This window comes from Copadichromis virginalis, linkage group LG23 (genome assembly GCF_057382275.1).
Source record: "Copadichromis virginalis isolate Kocher_CV1m ecotype Utaka linkage group LG23, C_Virginalis_male_GT1.1, whole genome shotgun sequence".
Taxonomy (NCBI): Eukaryota; Metazoa; Chordata; class Actinopteri; order Cichliformes; family Cichlidae; genus Copadichromis; species Copadichromis virginalis.
Window position 1 is genome coordinate 44,360,340 of NC_140639.1, and position 20,984 is coordinate 44,381,323.

General features: G+C 42.0%; 1 protein-coding gene across 2 annotated transcripts in view; it reads left to right on the forward strand.

The window, feature by feature from the left end:
- The window catches only part of appa (amyloid beta (A4) precursor protein a), a 35,322-nt gene that overhangs the window by 6,198 nt on the left and 8,140 nt on the right, over nt 1-20,984 (forward strand). Inside the window, exons 2-10 of one of the 2 annotated variants that reach the window (XM_085447434.1) lie at nt 11,780-11,947; nt 13,702-13,831; nt 14,434-14,546; nt 14,629-14,819; nt 15,141-15,454; nt 16,029-16,196; nt 19,704-19,837; nt 20,496-20,570; nt 20,663-20,821. In XM_085447434.1, coding sequence (XP_085303560.1) covers nt 11,780-11,947; nt 13,702-13,831; nt 14,434-14,546; nt 14,629-14,819; nt 15,141-15,454; nt 16,029-16,196; nt 19,704-19,837; nt 20,496-20,570; nt 20,663-20,821 — 1,452 coding nt within the window. The remainder of the gene's footprint in view (nt 1-11,779; nt 11,948-13,701; nt 13,832-14,433; nt 14,547-14,628; nt 14,820-15,140; nt 15,455-16,028; nt 16,197-19,703; nt 19,838-20,495; nt 20,571-20,662; nt 20,822-20,984) is intronic. The other variant, XM_085447435.1, reaches the window with a different exon arrangement.

Genomic DNA, 20,984 nt, shown 5'->3' on the forward strand with positions numbered 1-20,984 from the left:
TCTTTCTTTTCATTAAATGAATGTAGACTAAGAAAGTGCTTTGCCTCAGTATGTGTCTGATTACTGCAGAGGTTGTGGGCTTTTTCTAAGATGGGTGAATCTTCTAGGGAAAGTTCCTTCCTAAGGAATGGGGGGGGTTGTTCTGTTTTTGTTTTTGGTTTCACCATCTCTGTCGATGCATAAAAAGCCACAAGGGTCCTTGTTTTTAAAGCTTATATTTCATCACTTACAGAAATGATCTCATCCTCTCCTGTCTCGCTTCCCCCTTCGTCGTCTTGGGTGTTCATGGTTGCCATAGCAGTACAGCCTTCTCCCAAGTGCCTGGTATAATTAGGCTTTTCCATGTTATTCCCGCTGTTCTTCTTACCCGTGTCTAGATTTTCATCACAAGAATTTGTCACTTTTTCTTTTATTCTGAAAAACCCGTGCTTTCCATGTGTTACTGGTGTGCTTGTACATGGAATGGGATGGAGATGCACAGATCAGAGGGTTTATGAATCTAGTACCTCTTCATGTCAGGCGGCACGCCATCAATTGTAGATGACAAGTGCTCTCGGAGTCCAACTGTGAAATTGGAACACTTGTTTCAAATGCCGTGTGTGTGCGTGTGTGTGTGTGTGTGTGTGTGTGTGTGTGTGTGAGTGTGTGAGAGCATGATTTGTGCTGTGTGCAAGCACAGTGGAGATTTGCACCAAAGAGCGAACGGGAATTCTTGACGGCATTGTGCTATTTCTGGATCCCTTTCCTGTTTGGACTCCATGATAGAAGCGGGCTTCCTGCATTTGTGCAGTAAACCGGACCGATGCAGAACAAGCCATGTGTGTTTGTGTTTTTGCGTGGATGGTGGGAAACCACTCATTAAAAAAATCCCAATTGTTTGAAATGACAATGACAAACCCTGAGCTGCTTTCATATCCGTTTGAGATTTTAGAAACAGAATTTGCCCACCTTGCTAAGCTGGTCAGTTTGTTGTCCTCTGCATGTAATGCAGTTAAGGTTAAAGCAGGAAAATAAGAACACTGTATAATACTAAAATCTACATTGCAAATACTGGTGTGGTGCTTTAGCATGTTTGTCCCCCCCCTTCATTTACCTCCTGTCTAGAGATCACCAAGACCCCAGGCTCCTCACTAGAACAAATAAGACATTTCTTTTTAGCTGTGATTTTTTTTTTTTTTTTTTTTTTTTTTTTTTTTTTTTTTTGTCTCCCATCAATTTTGTGCCAGCTAAATATGCAAACATAATGTTAAGAGCTAAAAGAGACAGATAATTTCTGTTTCCCCAGGTACAAATCGGGGTGTTTTTTTTTGTTTTTAAAAAAAAAAAAAAAAACCCAAAGCAGAAGGACAATCAAATAATCAAATACTAAATGAGTATCGACAGCAGCCAGCTGAATTATTTTAAGCAGTGTCCTCTAAAATTGATGCTAATGAATACATTACGAAATGTTTTTTTCAATGGGTGGCACAGTGGTAGCGGTTTTGTCTGCATTGTCGTCTCACAGCAGGAAGGTCCTGGTTCAAATCCTGGCTCTACCCTGGCCTTTCATTTCTATGTGGTGTTTGCTTGTCCTCTAAGTGCTACCAGCGTCCTCCCACAGTCCAAAGACATGCATGTTAAGTTGATCCATAAATCTAAATTGGCTGTAGGTAGTTCAAGTCCTGAAAGTGTGTATATTGACTCTTTTTGGTTAAAAGTGCACAAGTTTTAGTGTAATATTCTTTGAGACTAAACAAACCCCAGCAATGCCCGTCTATTTCCATGCCCATCAGTTATAATTGGAAATTCTGTTTTTCCTTTGGTCCATTTGTGACCACAAGGCTTTAACTTGTTGTGGGTTGGTTGGTTGGTTTTGTAATTCTGGCCACTGACAAAAAAGCTGACATGGTGATAAAAGTCAATAACACTCAGAAATGTTTGCCCACATAATTAAACATTTTAATTACAAGAAGCTGTAAAAAAATAAAAAATAAATTCCCACCGCAGTCCTGCAAAGAAGCGTTTGACAGAAATATTTAGTGTATTTGTGCATATTTCTGTTGAAGCAAAAGCGGTTTTGGTAATCTCTGATCTAAGTTTATAAATTAGTCACCGTATTTGTGTGTCTGTGGGCATCAGCGATCAGAGGTCCATCTGTTTATGTTGGCATGTCGCTGCAAAGTGACTCCTGCCTGAGTGGTGTTGAGGTCAGGGCCAGTTTACCAGGCCGGTACAATGGCTTAACGTTTAACACACACAAACGCATGCACACGCAGTGATGTGCAAGTTACAGATCAACCAACCCACTTCCTTTCAAAGCTAAGTAACCAGATGATGAAATTCCTGCTCCCTGGCGACTTGGATAATGGTGTTGCCGCAGCCAGAGGGAGGTTATAACAAGCTGTTCCCCGGGGTTGAGACCAGCCTCTGTGTCCATGGTGATTATAACTAAGGAAACCAAAAGTCCTTCCATCACCTCTAGACAAATTAAATGGGCAGAAGTTAGATGTGTGTTTCTTACACACTTCTTAATCAGATTTTAAACAGATTTGTCTGAGATGCTAATTCCAGGGGAACCCCCCGAGACAAAGCTTAATCGCACTGAATATGAATGAAGATAATTCTTCAAACAAACTTAAATTCTCCTCTCAGACTGTTTGCAAACTTTTTAAGATGAGGACTGTGGGATAAGCCGCGAGTAAGGAAAAAAATAGATGGCATGCACATGAAGAGAACATATCAAGAACACCAGTTAGGGTGTCGTTGTGAAGGTCATCGACACAGACAGACGCGCTTAAAAGGAATTAGCCGTCAGTCTTGATCCGAGGAAACATTTGATTGTGTCAGTTTATTCTTTAAGCAGAAATCAGTAAGGAAATCTATATTTATCCCATACTGATGCACATCTATCGATATTTTTGTTTTTTTTGTTGTTTTGTTTTTTTTAAGCAATCCCTGAATGGACATGATGCACTGTTGTTGAGGTGCTCGGGTTTCATTAAAACCTGATTTAGCTCCATATGCCCCACCTGAAGCTATTGGAGGATGAGCTAAGCAATCATCCTGCTCCCAGATTTTTTTTTTCCCTGTTATATATTTAGATCAGAGCTTCTGTCCTGAATAACCTAAAAATATTTGATGACAATGTTTATTTAGTTTTTTAGATCTACTTTGTAATTGAATTTCTGGTCGACAGGGAGGGTGAGGGGAAGCAGGCCTGACTGCCCTGTAATTGGTGAAACACTATCCACTAGAAGTGCTTCCCAAACATCAGGTACTGGTAATGTTATATACACACCAGTATGATGGGATGCCATTCTACACACACTTTAGGGCAGGTCAGAGGTGATCTGGGGGTTTGGGTAACATCAAGGCCAGCTTGTCGTGCCGATGCAGACTCGCACATACTGCAGCACTTCCATTACCTCGCCGGTCTTATTTAATTCAGTGATGCATCTTGTAAGCAAGCCACAGACAGCCGGGCTTCTGCTCGATTCCACCGCAGCTTATTGATTAATGACTGGAAGGAAAGCCATCTAAGTTTGCAGTGCATCACACGGCATCTAATCTGAATCTCAAATGCTGAAAGCTTCTGAGGTTAATGCAGCAAAGTCATTATTTGCATTGTTAAGCTGCCATTTCTCGTGTATCTAAGTAATTGTTAGGCATTTCTAAACACTCACCACTCGGTTGACGTTATCATTTGTCTGTGGAACATTATGTACCAGCTTGGACAATAATGCCTTGTTTTGTTTGCTGCTAGCCTGGACATATAAAACCAAAGATGCCTGTAAAAGATGCGTCCCAGAATGTGTGTGGGGCTCCTGCAACACATTGTGCACTCCTGGGAGTCTCCCCCTGGAGGGAGAGCTGATCTAAGACACCCTCCCTCTTATTCCCCCCCCTCCTCCTTCCACCAGCCCCACCACCTTCACCCAACTCCCCGTGGCAGGCCTGGGCCACACAGATAAGACTGCACAATTAATAGCGCTTCAGGACCAGTGCCCATGGGGGACACTTCAAAGATTGCGTTTGTGTGTGTCTTTTGGTGCGCTGGAATACATTAAACTATTTCCGTGAGTGAGCCGCGTGCGTGAGAAAATGGATTTATTTGCATTTCGTATACATGTGATGTAATATTTCTTTCTCTGACACCAAAGGGGTAATAAACTTGTCCCTGCTTTTCTCTGCTATTAATGCAGATAATCACATCAGTGAATGCAGCAGTCACAGGCGGCTCTGAGACGGGAACGGTTAGGCAGTTTACCATAAAGCGGAAGAATTTATTTAAGAAGTTATGTCTTTATGACTCCCACGTGTGGAGTGGCGTGCAGTGGTATAGATCGCTGGGCATGTTTGGTCCTCTGAGAGTCGAGGAGCAGATAGTAGAGTTTACACCGAATTTGTTTTTTCAAGGTTGAACTAATTATTTCAAAAATAATTTTTCTTTTAAAGGAGATTTAAAAACAAAACAAGATTTTGGGACATTTTTAAGACTGTATGGTGTTTTAAAGTAGCCTTATTACCATTTTCTATTTATTTTTTTTAATGTTTAAAAAATAGACTCTGATTAGCCCATTGGGAAGTGAATACACTTATATATTACTTATACAATAAAGCATAAGTGTGTGTGTTTTTCTTATTTTACAGATGTCAGCATTTCCCTGTTAATTAAAAATGTCTGCTATGCTTTAATGAATAAAAATCCAATAAATAACCAGGGGCTTTTACCCAGATGTCTATCACATAATTTAAAAACTGCATTTTGTAGGGAAGTATCGTTATTTTCAAATAAAGTTTAACACTGGATCTTTTTAAAATTCAGATGTTTTACACTCATCATCCAACTATATTATTTTATGTTACAATAAATCATCATATATTGATCATTTCAGACAGAATGAGGAAGGAAAATGCTGGAATAAGACAGGGTTATGATGCAGATATTTACAGCATTATTATTATTTTTTTTATTTTTTATTTTTTTACAAGGATACAACAAGTAGATAAAAATAATTCAAAAAGCTTTTAAAGTACATATTGTGCATTTAAGCCCCCTTTCCATTAGTACCTACTCAGATCAACTTGGCACGGTTTTGAGGGTTTTCCATTAGGTCGCAGTACCAGGTACTAAAATAGTACCTGCCCGGCCGGGGTTCCAAACGATCTGATCAGATACTAAACTGTGACATTGTCGGACTGCATGCCACCGATTGGCTGATCACTGGCGTCACTTGATGAGTCATGTGAGCATCTCGTTGAGGAAAAGCAAAACTGCCATTTTTGTAACCCGACAATAGGGCTGCCACAAACGATTATTTTGATATGACGTAATCGTGACTAGTCTGTTAATCGTGGCAGCCCTACCCGACGTCTTGGTCCCAGCAGGTATATTGTTTCCTCTATGTCCACCTTTGTTGCAGCGTTCATGTTGCATGCTAATTACGCAACGGGACGCTCGGTAGCATTGCGGTGATGACAACCACGAATATCCTGGTCGTACTAGATTGTAATGGAAAACCATTCGAGTCAAGTTGTGGCGAGTCAATCCGAGTAGGTACTAGTGGAAAAGGGGCTTTAGAGATGCTCTCCTGCAGACCTTGGTTGTAACTGTTACCTTCCCATCGACACCTGTCCAGCCATTCTTCACTTTCTGTGGGTGAAGAGGTCTTGGATATTTTCTCTCTTTTAGGGTCATTCTCTGTAAACCTTAGAGATAGTTCTGCATGAAAATCTCAGCAGATCAGCATTGTATGAAGTACTCAGACAACCAAGGCACATTCAAAATGAGTTAAATCACCTTCCTTCCCCATTCTAATGCTCAGTTTGAACTTGAGCGAGTCATCTTAACCATGTCTACATACCTAAAGGCACTGAGTTGCTGTCATGTGATTGGCTATTTAGATATTTGTGTTAATGAGTAGTTGAACAGCTGCACCTATTGTAGTGGTCAGTATAGACTAGGGGTGGGGGAAAAAATCGATACTGTGTAGTATCGTGATATTTTGTTTGCTAATAATGTATCGATACAGGGACAGCAGAAATCGATACTTTGTTACAAAAAAAGTTTTTGTGGACTGGAACTCTGACTTCAGAGCATGTTGATCCTTTTTCTGAGCAAGAATCCTGACATTCCTTCACTGTCCAAATGTGTTTAACTTGTTTTTTGGCAGCAATAAACATGACAGTTTACTTATTTTAATTTAAGACATGTTTTATTTTAATTAAGTTTAAAACTTTTTTATTTAATGTAAAATTACATTTTATTTTAATTTACTTTCAAGTTCTTCAGTTGCTGAATGGGCTGCATAGGTTTCATAAATTGCGTAGTTCAGAATAGCTATAATTGTACCAGATGGTTGCATTCAGTTAAGTTGGACTAGACTGTAATGCAAACCGTTCAAGTTTGTCAACAATAAAACTGACTGAAATGAGAGAAAGACTGAGTGTGAGACTTTGATATTAGATAAAATGAATATTGATAAAGTTTACCTTTATGTACAGAATCTGAATATCGCAAAATATTTTAAAAAATTGCAATAATATCGTATCGTGCGCTAAGTATTGTGATAATATCGTATCGTGGGATGTATGGCGATTCCCACCTCTAGTATAGACATACATTTGCAATAGACCTATGTAAGCATGACAGTCTTGTGGCAAGGTTCTCATTTGTTTTTAGTCTATAAAGGTTTATATAAAGTTTTAATTCTGCTTTTTTAATTCTCTTTTTCTAAACTGTGCATGCTACTTTGAATTTCTGTAATAAATTAGGAGAAATAAGCAAGTCTTCCCAACTGAGAACCTGTAACTTTAATGTCTATTTCTGTTGGGGGGGAAGGCTCAATCAGTTAAAACAAAAAAATTTAAAATTAAAAAGTAGCAGGTTTTCTGTTGATTTATAAAATGGCTCATCAGTAATTAGTTTTAGCACTAATCTAACTACTGATCTTTAAATCAAAAGTGGGTGAACCAAAAAAAGACCACAACCAAATCAATTATCCCTTAAAGCAGAACATTTGACAGTCACACGATGAGGACGACGATGATGATGATGAAGCAAAGATCACGTTGCATGAGTCTAAGATTTGTCAGATGTGATGGAAATGCATCCATGTGTGATTTTTACATCATAGCGTGACAGAAATGTGGGCCGGTTGAGGTGAAGCGCCGCACTGATCTTGTCACTCTCATCAGAACCCTCTGTGGGGTAGCACACCACTCTAGAAAATTGCAGCAGGAAATAATCTCACTTTAATTGCAAAACTAATATAAACTTGTATGTTATTGCATTACATTATTGGATTTTTTTTTTTAGCTTGTTTTTTTTTTTTTGTGCATTTCTTTTTACTGGAGGGTTAACAATGTCCTTTTTATACTTAGATTATCATGGTGATGTGCTTTTTAGGGCTTGATAACGAGCTGTAACAACCTGAACAAAAGACTACACACAACTTAATGTTGCTGCGACCGTGCCCGGTAGCTCAGCTTTATATTTTCTCTACTCAGTTGCAGTAATTTTGCAGTTTTCTGCTGAGAAAGGGCACATGAGAAGATTTCGTCTTCTTTTTTCTGGTATTTGTTTGACCTCTTAAACTGGAGCTCTCGAATTTCTTGCTCTCATTTTGATCATACAATAGGCTCCTTTCATCAGTTAATCTGATTAATAAAAGCAGCCTGAAGCTGAAAGCTGCTTTTTTTTTTTTTTTTTTTTTTTTTTTTTTTTTTGATGGATCACTGCTTTAGTTGCATCACTTTTCAGGGAGAAATAGCATACCAAGCAGTATGTGACTGGATTTTCTGCTGACTTTAATTGAACTATCTTCACAGGGTCAATCTCCTTTCCCCTAGCTTATTCCCTGTTTTTGCCGTGATGCCTATCATGCCAGATTGAGACCAAAGGGGGATATTTCTCCTGGCCGTGCTGGCGTTCTAATCCTCAGTGCCCAGATTACTGCTCCCTCCCCTCTGTGCCAGTCTGACCGGCTGGCAGACTGGAAGGACTGTGAACTGGAGACGTGATAGGATAAAGACAGAGCGAATGAAGGAGATGAGGGAAGCCTGGTGTCTCCTCGTATAATGTGCAAGACTTTGTTGCTGACGTGTGTCACCATTTTATTGTGACTGCCTTTTATTGAGTCCATCTGTTGCCTGCTCGGGGTAGATTCTAGCTCACAAGGTTGTCTCTGAAACCAGAAGACAACAACAAAATAAAAAAGAATGGCCTTTTTTATTCAGACCATCTTTCATTTAGAGAGGATTTGTAAACTGGAAAATGTGTGCAAGTCATTATTTATGTAGCTACTAGAAGATTCAGCATGAGAAATTCAGTGGTTCTTTCTAAAGAACTGATGTAATCGACTACAAAATTCTTTTCAGCTTCTAAGCTTTTCCTGACACCAAAGCTTCACATCTTATCATCTGTCTCTGGCCCTTCATTCTCGCATCCTTTCAGTTTTACTAAGAGCCTGACCTGCTCGAGCCTGAAGGCTTATTGTCCAATTCATCTGCCCTCCCATTTCTCTCTGTCTCTCGGTATTGTGGTTATTGTTCTTTCTCGCACTTGCTTCTCTCTCGATCATCCAGTGATTCTGATTTATAAGCTTGCTGCGAAGCCTTGGCCGACAACCCACTTCCCCTCCTCCTCCATCAACAGAAGACGGAGCGGTCGAGATATAGCAGCGGCGAATGAGAAGGAAGAGAGCATGATTAGCTGGGGTACGATTTGCCAACCAAAACAGTTCTACACACAGAATTTAAATGCCAGCAAGCGGTCGGCAGTAATTTCCCTACCTATGCCCCAAAGCAGAGAGGAAGTCGGGCTTTTTTTTTTTTTTTTTTTTTTTTCTTCTCCCCTTTTCTAGTACGCGGTAGAGTAAGGCCAGAGGGTGGAGAGATACGGTCAGAATTGAATTGGGCACCCGGAGTTTTAATTAAAAGATAGTGTATATGAACTACTTTTTAAAGAAAAGTTTCCATTCTTACTTTGCCCTGGGATTTTACTATTAGTGAACAGGGCGGACTGTGATCTGTGTCTGATGGCTCACAGATGGCAGTGTGGGAATCGAGCAGCAGACCCTTAAATAACCCTGGGTGGTGCAGATGGCTTAGTGTCAAGACCAATGGCCACCAGTGTTAAGCGTCATTTGTGGGAGATGAGGAGGGCTGCGGCTAATGGGGGACTTTACACCCTACTCCGTGTGTGGAGATGGGGATTTACTGACTTTGGCGCTACTACATGCTGCCACTTATGTTGATGAGTGGGGGATGTGAACTTTTAAAGGTGTGCATATTTGACCCATGTCAGTGTAACCTGAAAAGAGAGAGCGTGTGTGCGTGTGCGTGCGTGCTGTGGTTTCATTTCAAACACATTATTACACTGTTTTTATTAATTTGGTTTCTTTTTCATTGTGATGATAAAATGATGTTACTGTTAAGTTAAATGCCTCAAAACAAACGACATTGGACATTAGCCCATTGGTCTAAAATGCTAAAGCTTCAGTGCATTTGACAGCCATAAGACGCCATATTTGGACTGTAGACAGTATAAAACATGGATTAAGCCAATCTAGAAGTGCGTTAAAGCTGCATTCTGTCTGAAGGCCACCAGATGGCGATAGTTGTGGTTGCAAAAAGACTTGCGGTCCAATAGACGCCTATTTGAAAACCATTAAATTTTAGGAAAGCCCTTGCACCTCGGGTGGAGTTGCTCTCTTTGCATGCCCTTGTATTTTTCTATGTTTTATGTGTAAAACAGTTGACAAGAACAGGATGCTAATGATAAAATACATTGGTTAGCCTCATCTCACATGTTTGTAAGCAGCAAATAGTAACTTATAAACGCTCAGAATTTAAGATTGTTTATCATTAATTACAATGTGTAAGTGCGATCTTGCAGAAATGCTTCATCATTTTTGATCAAGATTATAAATTTCTACTTAATCCTGCTTTTTGTTTTCACAGTAATTGTATTTACTGAAATAAAAGGGCTGCAGATAAATAGGGGTAAAATCTAATTAGTTTTTCGCAATGAATGCGCTCTTTGAATGACCCTTTAATGGTTTCAAGTCTATAATTGAGAACTACCAAGATATGTGATCGCCTTCATATGAATCTGATTAGTGTAAAGCAAAACACTCTGTTTATACTATTTGACAGATGGATTTACTACTGCTAGCACCTATGTATATAACAGTTTTCTTTTAACGGTACAAGTTTTTGTTTTGCTTTTTTAAAGAGCCAATTGAATACATTTCAGCTCGATATGTTTCAGATGTTCATTTCCCAGCTTCACAGCAGTAGTCCTCAGCTGCATTACAGCTTACAGGTAGATTTTTATTGCGTTTGTGTACCTGGCAAGCTTTCTTTTCTGCTTTACTTGGCTTTTCTGAGCGCCATCAGGTGAGAATAGAAAATGAAGTAACGGGTCCAGAGAGGGCTGCCATCTTCTCCTCCTGCCAAGTGTGTAAATACAATATGTGTGTAAATGGGACATAATGAAAGCTGATATAGTTCATCTCTGTGCCGATAAACCAGATACTCACTCGCTAAATTGATCCAAAGGTTTGAGTTTTCGGCTTTAAATTGAATCCAAATTGATGGCCCCCACCAGCCATTCTCATATTGGAAGAGAACTTTATGCCCCTGGCTGCTTGGAGAGAATCAAGTCTGGAGGGGGGGAAAAATATGCTATCCATCTCACAAAACAACATTTGTTTGCCTGCCAGTCCCTTCAAAACCATTAACAAGATTAGGGGAGCACACAATGGCAACAGCCCCCTCTCTCCTCTCTCTCTCTCTGTCTCCTTCCCCACCCTCCTGTATTCCCTCCCATTTTGTTCTAGCTCATTTGCCAGTACAATGCAGACATTCAGAGGTTTGTCTGCACCTCCTCTCCTAGGGGAGCTCCAGCACAAAACCTCCTTATGCGGGCAAGTCAGCAGTGGCACACGCAGAGGAGAGGCACGAATCGACAAACACCCAGGAGCGTAAATTAATACAAAAATTAATACAGTCATGCCAAAGGCAGACTTTCTCTGTTCCATACACGAACACGCACGGACACACACTCCCCGTGCCTGCAGCCAGCTTGTTCCCAGAGAAATGAGCCAAAAACAAATCAACAGAGGGTTATATAAACACTATACTGTCCTGGAAAAAAAGGCAAAAACATGAGCAGAGATATACCCGTGAATAGGGTATAGCACAGGGCAGTTGAGTGGGTGTATGTGCGCATGTGGCTGAGCATCATAGACAGCAGAGGGTGTATTAGATTGCCCCAGGCCTGTTGTCTGAGGTAATTTATTCTTGTAAAGATATTGATTTTTATTTTTCCCACCACCAAGTCCATCACTTTTGTTTCACTTATTTAGATCTGTTATTTTCATCGTTTCTGTTCAGCAGGATCTTTCTGAACAGTGAGCAATACTGCAGCAATAAGTGTTTGATTGCACTGTTAAGGGTTTTATGGCCATAAACCTACATTTTTGATGAAATCTGACGGGGGTACAGAAAAAACTTGCTCCAGCGCTCCCTTCACGAACATCTTATCTTCGGCTTTCCTCATCTTCCCCTCATTTCCCACTTCTCATCTTAAACCAGCTCGTCTCATCTTACTTTTCATCTAACGCACTAATCTCTTCTCCTCTCCCGACCCTCCTCTATCTGAGTAATAAAATTTAATTGCATCCGTCTCGCATTTTTCAGCACGAGTGCTCAAGGAGCTTTACGTGAGTTGTATATCTCATTAAATCTCTCGCTCTCTGTTTTCCCCCTTCACCCCTGCCCCGCCCACCCGCAGGTGCCTACAGATGTTTCGATGGGCCTGTTGGCAGAGCCCCAGGTGGCCATGTTTTGTGGTAAACTCAACATGCACATCAACGTCCAGACTGGCAAGTGGGAGCCGGACCCCTCGGGCACAAAGAGCTGCATCGGTACCAAGGAGGGCATCCTGCAATACTGCCAGGAGGTAAAGTGTGTGTTTTTGTGGGGCGGAGGTTTCCTATTAATCAACTGATATAAATCTTTATTGTTTTAATTGTAATAAAAAGGCCCAAAGGGGGATACTAAAGACAGGGGGATACACACTGTGAATGTCAGGATAGTGTGATAGAGGGGAAAACGTCAACGGCTATGTGGTTATTTTGTTTTGAGTGGGGAATGAGTCTAGATGATGATCTTGGGATGTGGTGACGTGGGCGATTTTTAGTAGATTTTAACCATTAGATTGACCCTCTGAGAGCACCGTGTGTAACCTCTGTAGGGTCCAGATATCACCTCATGCTACCAGTAGTGACAGTGACCCCAGCCAAATGCAAAACTAGTGAACAAACAGTCAGAAAAGATGAGGAGGGAGAACATGTTAGCAGCCTGCACCAGTAAAACCATTCCTGTTTTAGTGGTTGTCTCATTGTTGCCTTGTCTAGGTGTTAGTTTCGTTAACACCAAAGATGAAACTGATGAACAGACCCCTTCTGCTACTTAACTGACCTGATCAATATCCCACAAGTTTAACTGGATTGATGCTGTAGAAGTGTAATAGAGAAGTGAATAGTGAACAGAGAAGTCTGTCACGAGTGGGCTACACAGTCGGCAAGCAGATTTGTTTTTAGTCACCAAAATCCCCAGTTTGGCAGGATGACATGATGCCAAAACTCTGCTCAGTAAACAAGCTGCTTAAGTTCATGTGACTTGGCTTGTAATTAGGCAGCTTGAAAGTGAACTAACCAAAAGTTTAACGTGAGACGGTGAGCTCTTTTTCGTTGCCGTTGCTGTTGCTGTGGCTGTTACATTTCACTGTGACTTTTCTGCAAACACAAAACAGGAGCTTTTCATCTGGATAATTACAGCAGTCTCACTTATCAGTGTGTAAATAATCTACGATAAAAGCAATTCACCTGATAAAAGGAGGTGAGCAGTCTCTGGGGGGGGAATTACAGCAAAGGAAAATAAATTTACCCTCCCATTGTTTACACTGATAACAAATCTTGTGATAAGAAACAAATGCTTGCCAAGTCCCAGCTTTTTATGCAGTTTGAACTGCTGATATTAAAGACAAAAAAGGGAAAAGATTGAGAACCTTCCTCTTATAAGCTGAACAGAGGAAAAAATACGACTTGTCTACGGTGACAAGGAACCAAGAAGGTTATGGAAAGACTTTTTTTTTTTTTTTTTTTTTTTTTTTTTTTCCCCCATCGCTTTTGTGAGAGGCGTGAAGGCAGAGAAAATAGAAGAGGAGGTGTCATGAAAAAGAACGAAGGGAGAGGGATGACGTGCCAACTCAGGATATTGTGTAGAGGCAGATGTCACGCATGGCTGAGAATATAGAGGTAAACACAGCAGTCCTGGTAGGCAGGAACAGCATCGAGGAGCACTGCAGAGCTGTGAAGATTGTATCTCGGGGGGATGGAGAAAAAGCAAAACTATTCTGAAAGGAAAGGTGTGGTGGATTCTTTTTTTTCTTTCTTTCTTTTTTAAAGGCAATTTAAAAAGGGAAGGATTGATAATCTTTAAAATAGATTAGCAAACGCTTAATGGCTGTAACTATGTGGCTAAGAAGGCATGACTAAAGATGAGCTCAGCATCATCAGTTTGAGCTCACTGTGGCCAAAAGTGTGACAAGCTGACTATTAAGTCATTCAAGCTAATGTTAGGAAAGCAGGTGACACGTCCCTGCTCAGTAGATATAGTGTCCCATTGTAAGACTTAATGTTGTGTGTACAGGTTTACCCTGAACTCCAGATTACCAACGTGGTGGAGGCCAATCAACCAGTCAGCATCCAGAACTGGTGCAAGAAGGGGCGCAAGCAGTGTCGCAGTCACATGCACATCGTGGTGCCTTACCGCTGCCTAGGTGAGTCCACTCAGTTTTCACACAATCTGCCAGATTTACTTAACACAAGCAACATGGTGTGTGAGCACAATCCCAAAGCAGCACTCATAGGTGTGGTTAGTTACTTCTAAACCCAAATTCACTGTAATCCTCACAGTTTTCCTTGGGTAGGATATATGGTTTGATGCATGCAGATTGCATGGCAATGATGACTACATTATTGGGATCAAGACACATGAGGACAGGAGTCAGCTGCCACAAATCATCTTGATTTTTATATTTTTCCACGTAACGTCAGTTCTGCTTTCCTGTTGGCTGGTCATGGCAGCAGTCAGATTGTGAATAGGATCTGTCTTTGTTCACAAGACTGGTGCAGTGGCCAGCTTTGAACCTCCCACTTTAATGGTTTTAATGGGCAGAAGAGTTCCCCACTTTTTGTTTGATGTTGGTCCTCTCTTGTCTTATAGAGGCCAAAAATCTCTCGGTTTATATGAAGCTCTGATTTTACTCAAAAGAGCTTTTTATGAGATGAATCAGTGTTTGTTGAAATTTGTCTGCAGCCAGTCGGACACAAGATTCCGATTATGTGTTAAATCTAAATGTGTGTATGTTTTTTGCTGCAGTGGGAGAATTTGTGAGCGATGCTCTGCTTGTTCCTGATAAGTGCAAGTTCCTGCACCAGGAGCGCATGGATCAGTGTGAGAGCCACCTGCACTGGCACACTGTAGCCAAAGAGGTGTGTACACACTTGCACACACAACACACCCTCCTCTAATGACTTACACGAGCATGTACTGATCCGCTTTGTCTCGTCTCAGTCCTGCGGAGACCGCACCATGAACCTCCACGACTATGGGATGCTGCTGCCGTGCGGCATCGACCGCTTCCGAGGAGTGGAGTTTGTGTGCTGCCCCGCTGAGGCGGAGCGTGACGCCGATAGTGCTGAGCAGGATCCTGATGATTCTGATGTCTGGTGGGGCGGAGCGGAGACCGACTACTCTGACAACAGGTACGCACTCGCACAAATAAATGAGGCCAAGGCAGCAAAGAGCAGAGTGATGCGTCAGTGTTTAGGTGATCGGAGGCGAAGCCGATTTAATTTGTAGCTTTGCCACGTGGGCACAATTTCTCTTCTTGAAGGGAAGCTGCAAAATGGTTATATCATAGTCTCCGTTCTTCTGCCTCCCTCATCCTTCTCATCTACCTCCTCCTTCATTTTTTATCTCCTTTCCCCCATCCCACTTTTTTTTCTTTCTTTTTTTCCACCATATGTCTCTTGACTCCCTCCTGCTTCACCATTTCCCCTTTTTCTTCTCTCCTTTTCTCCCAGTATGGTGCGTGAGCCAGAGCCAGTGGAGCAGCAAGAGGAAACAAAGCCATCTGTGGTAGACGAGGATGAGGACGAGGAGGAAGAGGTGGAAGAGGAGGAAGAGGAAGAGGATGAAGAAGAGGACGTGCTGGACAATGACCAGGATGGAGATGGAGAGGAAGATGAGGAGCTGGTGGACGACGAGGACGAAGAGGAAGACGATGACAATGATGACGACATCCTCGACTCGCTCATCGACGGTGAGCCGACTACCAACGTTGCCATGACGACAACCACCACCACCACCACAGAGTCTGTGGAGGAAGTTGTCAGGGGTGAGGATCATCAAGTGTTTTTGTTAGTCTGGTAAATAAAAGGCTGGAATATGTGAAACGTGCTTAATAGAGCCGTCAGGTGACTTGGAGATTTTGCATTTAGATTAATGTGGAACAATCGCACAACAAGCTAAACATGTTTTGATTTTTTTCTGTTTTTATTACCCTGCAAAAAATGTTTATGCTTTGCTGAACGCGATTGAACCTCGTGTTCTTCACCAATTAATTTCCTGCTGTCATTTTTCTCAGCCTGTTCATTTGTCATCTCACAGCTTTCATTAGCCACGTTTCACTAGAGTCAGAATTGGTTGTACAGCAATGTTTCTACATTAGCGTTAAATTGGTCTAAAGATTCAAACCCAGGCAGCATCAATAATGCGCAAAACGTAACTTTTTTTTTCCAGATGCTGTATTTATTTTTGTGTCCTTAAATTTAAATCTTTTTTTTTTTTCTTTGCAAAGACATCAATCAACGATGACACTCCAGCATGATTAACTACAGAGGTTTTCTGGGAATTTGTGGTTGATAAGTGTGTGTACGTGTGTGTGTGTGTGTGTGTGTGTGTCCTCCAAGATGTGTGCTGGGCCAGTGCAGAGACAGGTCCATGCCGGGCGATGCTGCCCCGCTGGTACTTTGACCGCGAGGAAGGCCGCTGTGTTCAGTTTATCTACGGCGGCTGTGGAGGCAACAGGAATAACTTTGAGTCAGAGGCGTACTGCCTGTCTGTCTGCAGCAGTGTCAGTAAGTCCAGCCTAAGGCAGCGTCTCGCTGGCTCAATTGCCAGTTGTTTTGTCCACAACTCCTCACTCTTTTTTTTACTCACCCGGTCTATCCCAGCTGTCTACTAGCCGCAAAACAAGTTTCCGAAGTTTCTTGCTCGCTGTGCCTCTCCTGCCTAACCGTTTCCTCACACTCTCCGTGTGTGTGTGTGTGTGTGTGTGTGTGTGTGTGTGTGTGTGTGTGTGTGTGTGTTTTTCCGTCAGGTAAATAAATATGTTTGCACCAAAAACTGACTCTACCTCTCCCGCACTTCTATTAAAAACACCTGCCTGACTGCCTGCACACTCACTCTTGCCTTTACTTTCACACCCACCGATGTCAGTGAGCAGGTTGGGTCCTTCTGGCGTGTCACGCCGAGCGTTTTGTGTGGGTGCACCTGTGCTTTAAAGCATTTCTATTTTCCAATACATTTAACTTTGGAACAGGTTGAACGTAGTTTTGTTTTGAAAGCTGTTAAGAGCTGGACATGCCTTTTTTTTTTTTTTTTTATTTTAGCAGACAGCGCTGGAGCGAGGTGCCAACGCCTAAAAGCTCCAGTAACTGGTTAGATACACAGGGCTTATTTTCATGGACAGTTTGCTCCATGAACTAAATGGCATGCTTTATATTGCAAGAGCTGCACTGCTCTCCCCCTATGAAGCCTGTAGGATAACCAGTATAATTTCTATAATTACAGCTATTTCATGGCCATCATCTTATATATGACACTGCAGCATGAATACGATGCATAAAATCATCCAGGCACAAATAAATTTTGCAATAATCCTCACTCCGTTGCTTGTTACGCCCTCGCGTCCCTGATGTGGTGTGGGCTTGCTTACATTATTTCGTCCTCATCGCTGAGGAAAAAAGTTAAAGTTAATTCAGTCAATTCACCGAAATCAGATGTCAAATTACCCTTGTGCAATTTTGCAGAATGTGACACATTCCCCAGGTAGAGGTAAGGGGGAAAACTCATCAATGCAACATTACACGCTCACAGAGCATACCTGCCTCCCATCTCCACATTGTGATGATTGATTATCAGTGGTATCGCTGAAAATGGGGATGATTGCTCAATTATTTATTCTATATTTTGCTCCCACCTTGATGATACGTTGAATCGTCAGAGGTTTTTAATGGAAACTTGAAACTTGGGGGAGGAAAATTATTTATTTTCTGATTTATGTATTTTTCAGCGCCTCTGTGTTTGGTTAGACGCAATCACTGAGTCACAAACTGATTGGATTTCAAATGGTAACTCAGCCCTGGATTGCCAAATTACTTCCCCCTTGTTGTTGTTTACAGGTGTGCGTTTGTGTGTGTGACAGCGTGACATTGATTTCGCTTTTTCACTGTGTAAGGGTCAATGACCTTGCTCAATATGTGTGTTGGTGGTTGTGTGCATGTGTGCCCTGCGGCATTCTCTCTTTCTCCCCGTATTGTGATCTAATATAATCGATCATGTGTGTGAGTTCAGGATTTCTGCTCTGCTCTGAGCATGGTTTAGGTAAGAAAATGATGCACTGTAACCTTTGCCCTGAAGTCACACACATACACAGGCTCCCCACTTGGATGTTTTCTTAATGAATTCATTCACATGCAGACTCGGTGAGGCTGACATCGTGAGTTCTCTGCAGGGGACTGCAGGAAAACAATTACACCAACGCTACTGCACTGACAGATCAGTTTTTAGCGAGACATATAAATCCTAGCGTGCATGTTCCTGACATCTTTGCTCTATTCAGTCATCTCCTTTGTTACAATGCTTGGGTAACAATGCTTATAGTCCTGTCTACAAAAGAGCCTATTGTGTAGTGAGAAGTGGGTATTTTTGAAATGGCTCATATTGAAATTGGTTAGTTTCCCGTCCTTTTTTTTTTTTTTTTTTTTCCTCCTTCTTCTTATCAGCCCTTTAGTGCAGTGCATTGATTTATTACTTGTCCAGGTAATGGAAACTAGCTATTGTAAGAGGCTTTATTTGGAAAGCACTTCATATTTTTGTGCAGCTATGAGATCAGTTAGCAAGGAAAACAAGGATAGAAATCAGGACTTAGCTGTTGAGTTTATAATGAGCAGTAAATCGATGCCATTATTAACATTATTATTATTATTAATTTATACCCCGCTGTAGCCTTTACAGCGCAGGAAAAGGCCACACCAATAAAGTGGAGCAAACGAAGACTAATTAAAGGGAAAAGATCACATTGTTATGATTACCGCAAAAACAAAGAATGCTGTAGAATCACTGCAGACGTGGATTATATCTAAAGAGGGAATTACTGGATCGCCACCCTAAATAACATCAAGGAACATTAAAGGGACATTTCATCCTGCATTCACACACAAATAAATTAGAATGATGATTTGAACTGAATCAGTGGGGAACTGCTTTACAGGGACGTCTCCAAGCCTCTAATCCTGACATTTGGCCATCATAACAAACCCTCACCTCTACTCTAATTCAAAATTCAGCCTTAAAACCAAGATTTAATTCTTAAAACAGGTCTTAGAAAAGCTAAAATCTGGTCAAAAAGTGCAAACCTTCACAACATTACATCAGTATGATGCTCCAAAGCTCTTACAAATACAGCCGGATAAGTACAAGGGTATGTGACAAATGACTTCACTCCCGAGCTGTCGTCTGTTCGGAGCGGCACGTTTGCTTGTATGTGATGCATTTAGTGGAGATCTGTAGCTGTAATAAAAAATAACCTTGGCTATACTCTCGCTGAATGGACTTGATTCTAGTCTGTTTTAAAGGCAAGAGAGAAAAGTGCTTTTTGTAATTTGGGTGAACGAGGCCTTTAAAGGATTTGCGAGACCAGAGGCTAAGAAAACGCTCTGCTCAGGGTCAGACTGAATAACATCTCCCTGTTGTCTTTTCTCGCGTGTGTGTGTGTGTGTGTGTGTGTGTGTGTGTGTCTTGCGCAGTCATGTGCTCGCCTCAGACGTAACCAATTTCACATGATGCGCGACCTTCATGCGATCACACCGTCTCGTGCACTCAGATTCTCACACAAACCAACAACCGCTCTCGATGGCGCGTTTGTGAGAGATAATCAACTTTCCACTGATTAAATCCAGGTTTCACGCAATAACTGATCCAATTTATTTTCTTGTTGGTAAGACTATCACAATTTAGTGCGCGCCTCTGAGCCCACAGGATAAATTCCAGCATCTGTGGTTTGGCAGGAGAGCTCCATCACGCTCTGAATGAAGTTATATAAATGAGAGGGGTTTTGTTTCTCTTCTAGAAAGCACTGCGGGTCATCTGAGGGGCTCGCTCTTTCCCTTTCGAAGGGGGCTGCTTCCAGCTACAGCTGCTATCTTATATTCTTTCTCTCTTGAGCTCTCACTAACCCTATTAACCCTTTCTGAACTTGAGTGTTTGTGTGTGCTGAGACAGCTCTGCCAAATGAAAGTGTGCAGCAGCAGTGAGAAGCGTCGCTTAAAGTCTTTTTTTCCTTCATCTCAAATTCCACGCAGTTCCCACAGCAACGCCCAGCTCCTCCGATGCAGTGGACCACTACCTGGAGACGCCCGCTGACGAGAATGAACATGCACACTTCCAGAAGGCCAAAGAGAGTCTGGAGGCCAAGCACCGTGAGAGAATGTCCCAGGTACTCTGAGACTGGAATTTATTTATTTTCCTCATTAGACATTCATTTTAATAAATGTGATGTGCAGGGAAAACAGAGTATCAGGACAAAGATTTCACAGAATAGAAAATGGCAAGAGAAGGTATGTCAAGTAAAACAAGTAGGTGCGTTTGTTAATCCCTCCTGAGTGAGCCGACTGAGCCATTTCAACTTTAATTGTTTTCTTTAATCAACCGGCGGAGAGCCAGATGGCCCGCCACGATGCGACAGCTTCCAGAGTTCCAGACGAGAGAGGCATCGTTTCATATATGCTCACACTTTGGTTGGTAAAGGGCTGAATAGGATTGGATAATCCCCCAAATAAGTCAGAGAGGGCAAAACAGATGTAGGATTTGCAATAATCGTTCTGGAGGGGATGTAACTGACCAAAAAAGGGGGAAACAGACTGTTTTTCATCCTCACCACACCGGTCTTTAAGCAAGCATCCACACCCTGTGATTTTAATCAGGGGAAACTCCTTCCTGCTGATATTCTGAGCACCGATATCGCACTTTTTTTTTTCTTTGACACCTGTGAGAAGTAAAACCTCACTTGCATGTGAAGGATAAAAAGATGACAGTAGATTGACAGTTTGTTTTATTAATTTTATTTCATCTTTCCCTCCTTTGTTTGCCTTCAGGTGATGAAGGAGTGGGAAGAGGCCGAGCGGGAAGCCAAGACTCTTCCACGTGCTGAAAAGAAGGCCGTGATTCAGGTAAGGCGAGCATGTTCTGCCTGTGTGCTGTGTCATCGCCCCCCTCCTCCTCCTCTGATGCACACTTGGTAATTTCCTTTGTGTGTTTATAGCGTTTCCAAGAGAAGGTAGAAGCACTGGAGCAAGAGGCAGCCAGCGAGCGCCAGCAGCTGGTGGAGACTCACATGGCCCGGGTGGAGGCTCTGCTGAACGACCGCCGCCGCCTGGCTCTGGAGAGCTACCTGACTGCATTGCAGCAGGATCCACCCCGGGTAAGCGGCACGCACAGCTCAGCAGTGCTCTCCTGCTCGTATTAAAGCCACTTTGTAATAAACTGTGTGTCTTGTGGAAAAATGAACCATCTCCAGGTTGCTTTTTAACACTCCCGGCTCTTCATCTCTGCATCTCTCGTTCTGTTTTCTTTTGAAGTACGGC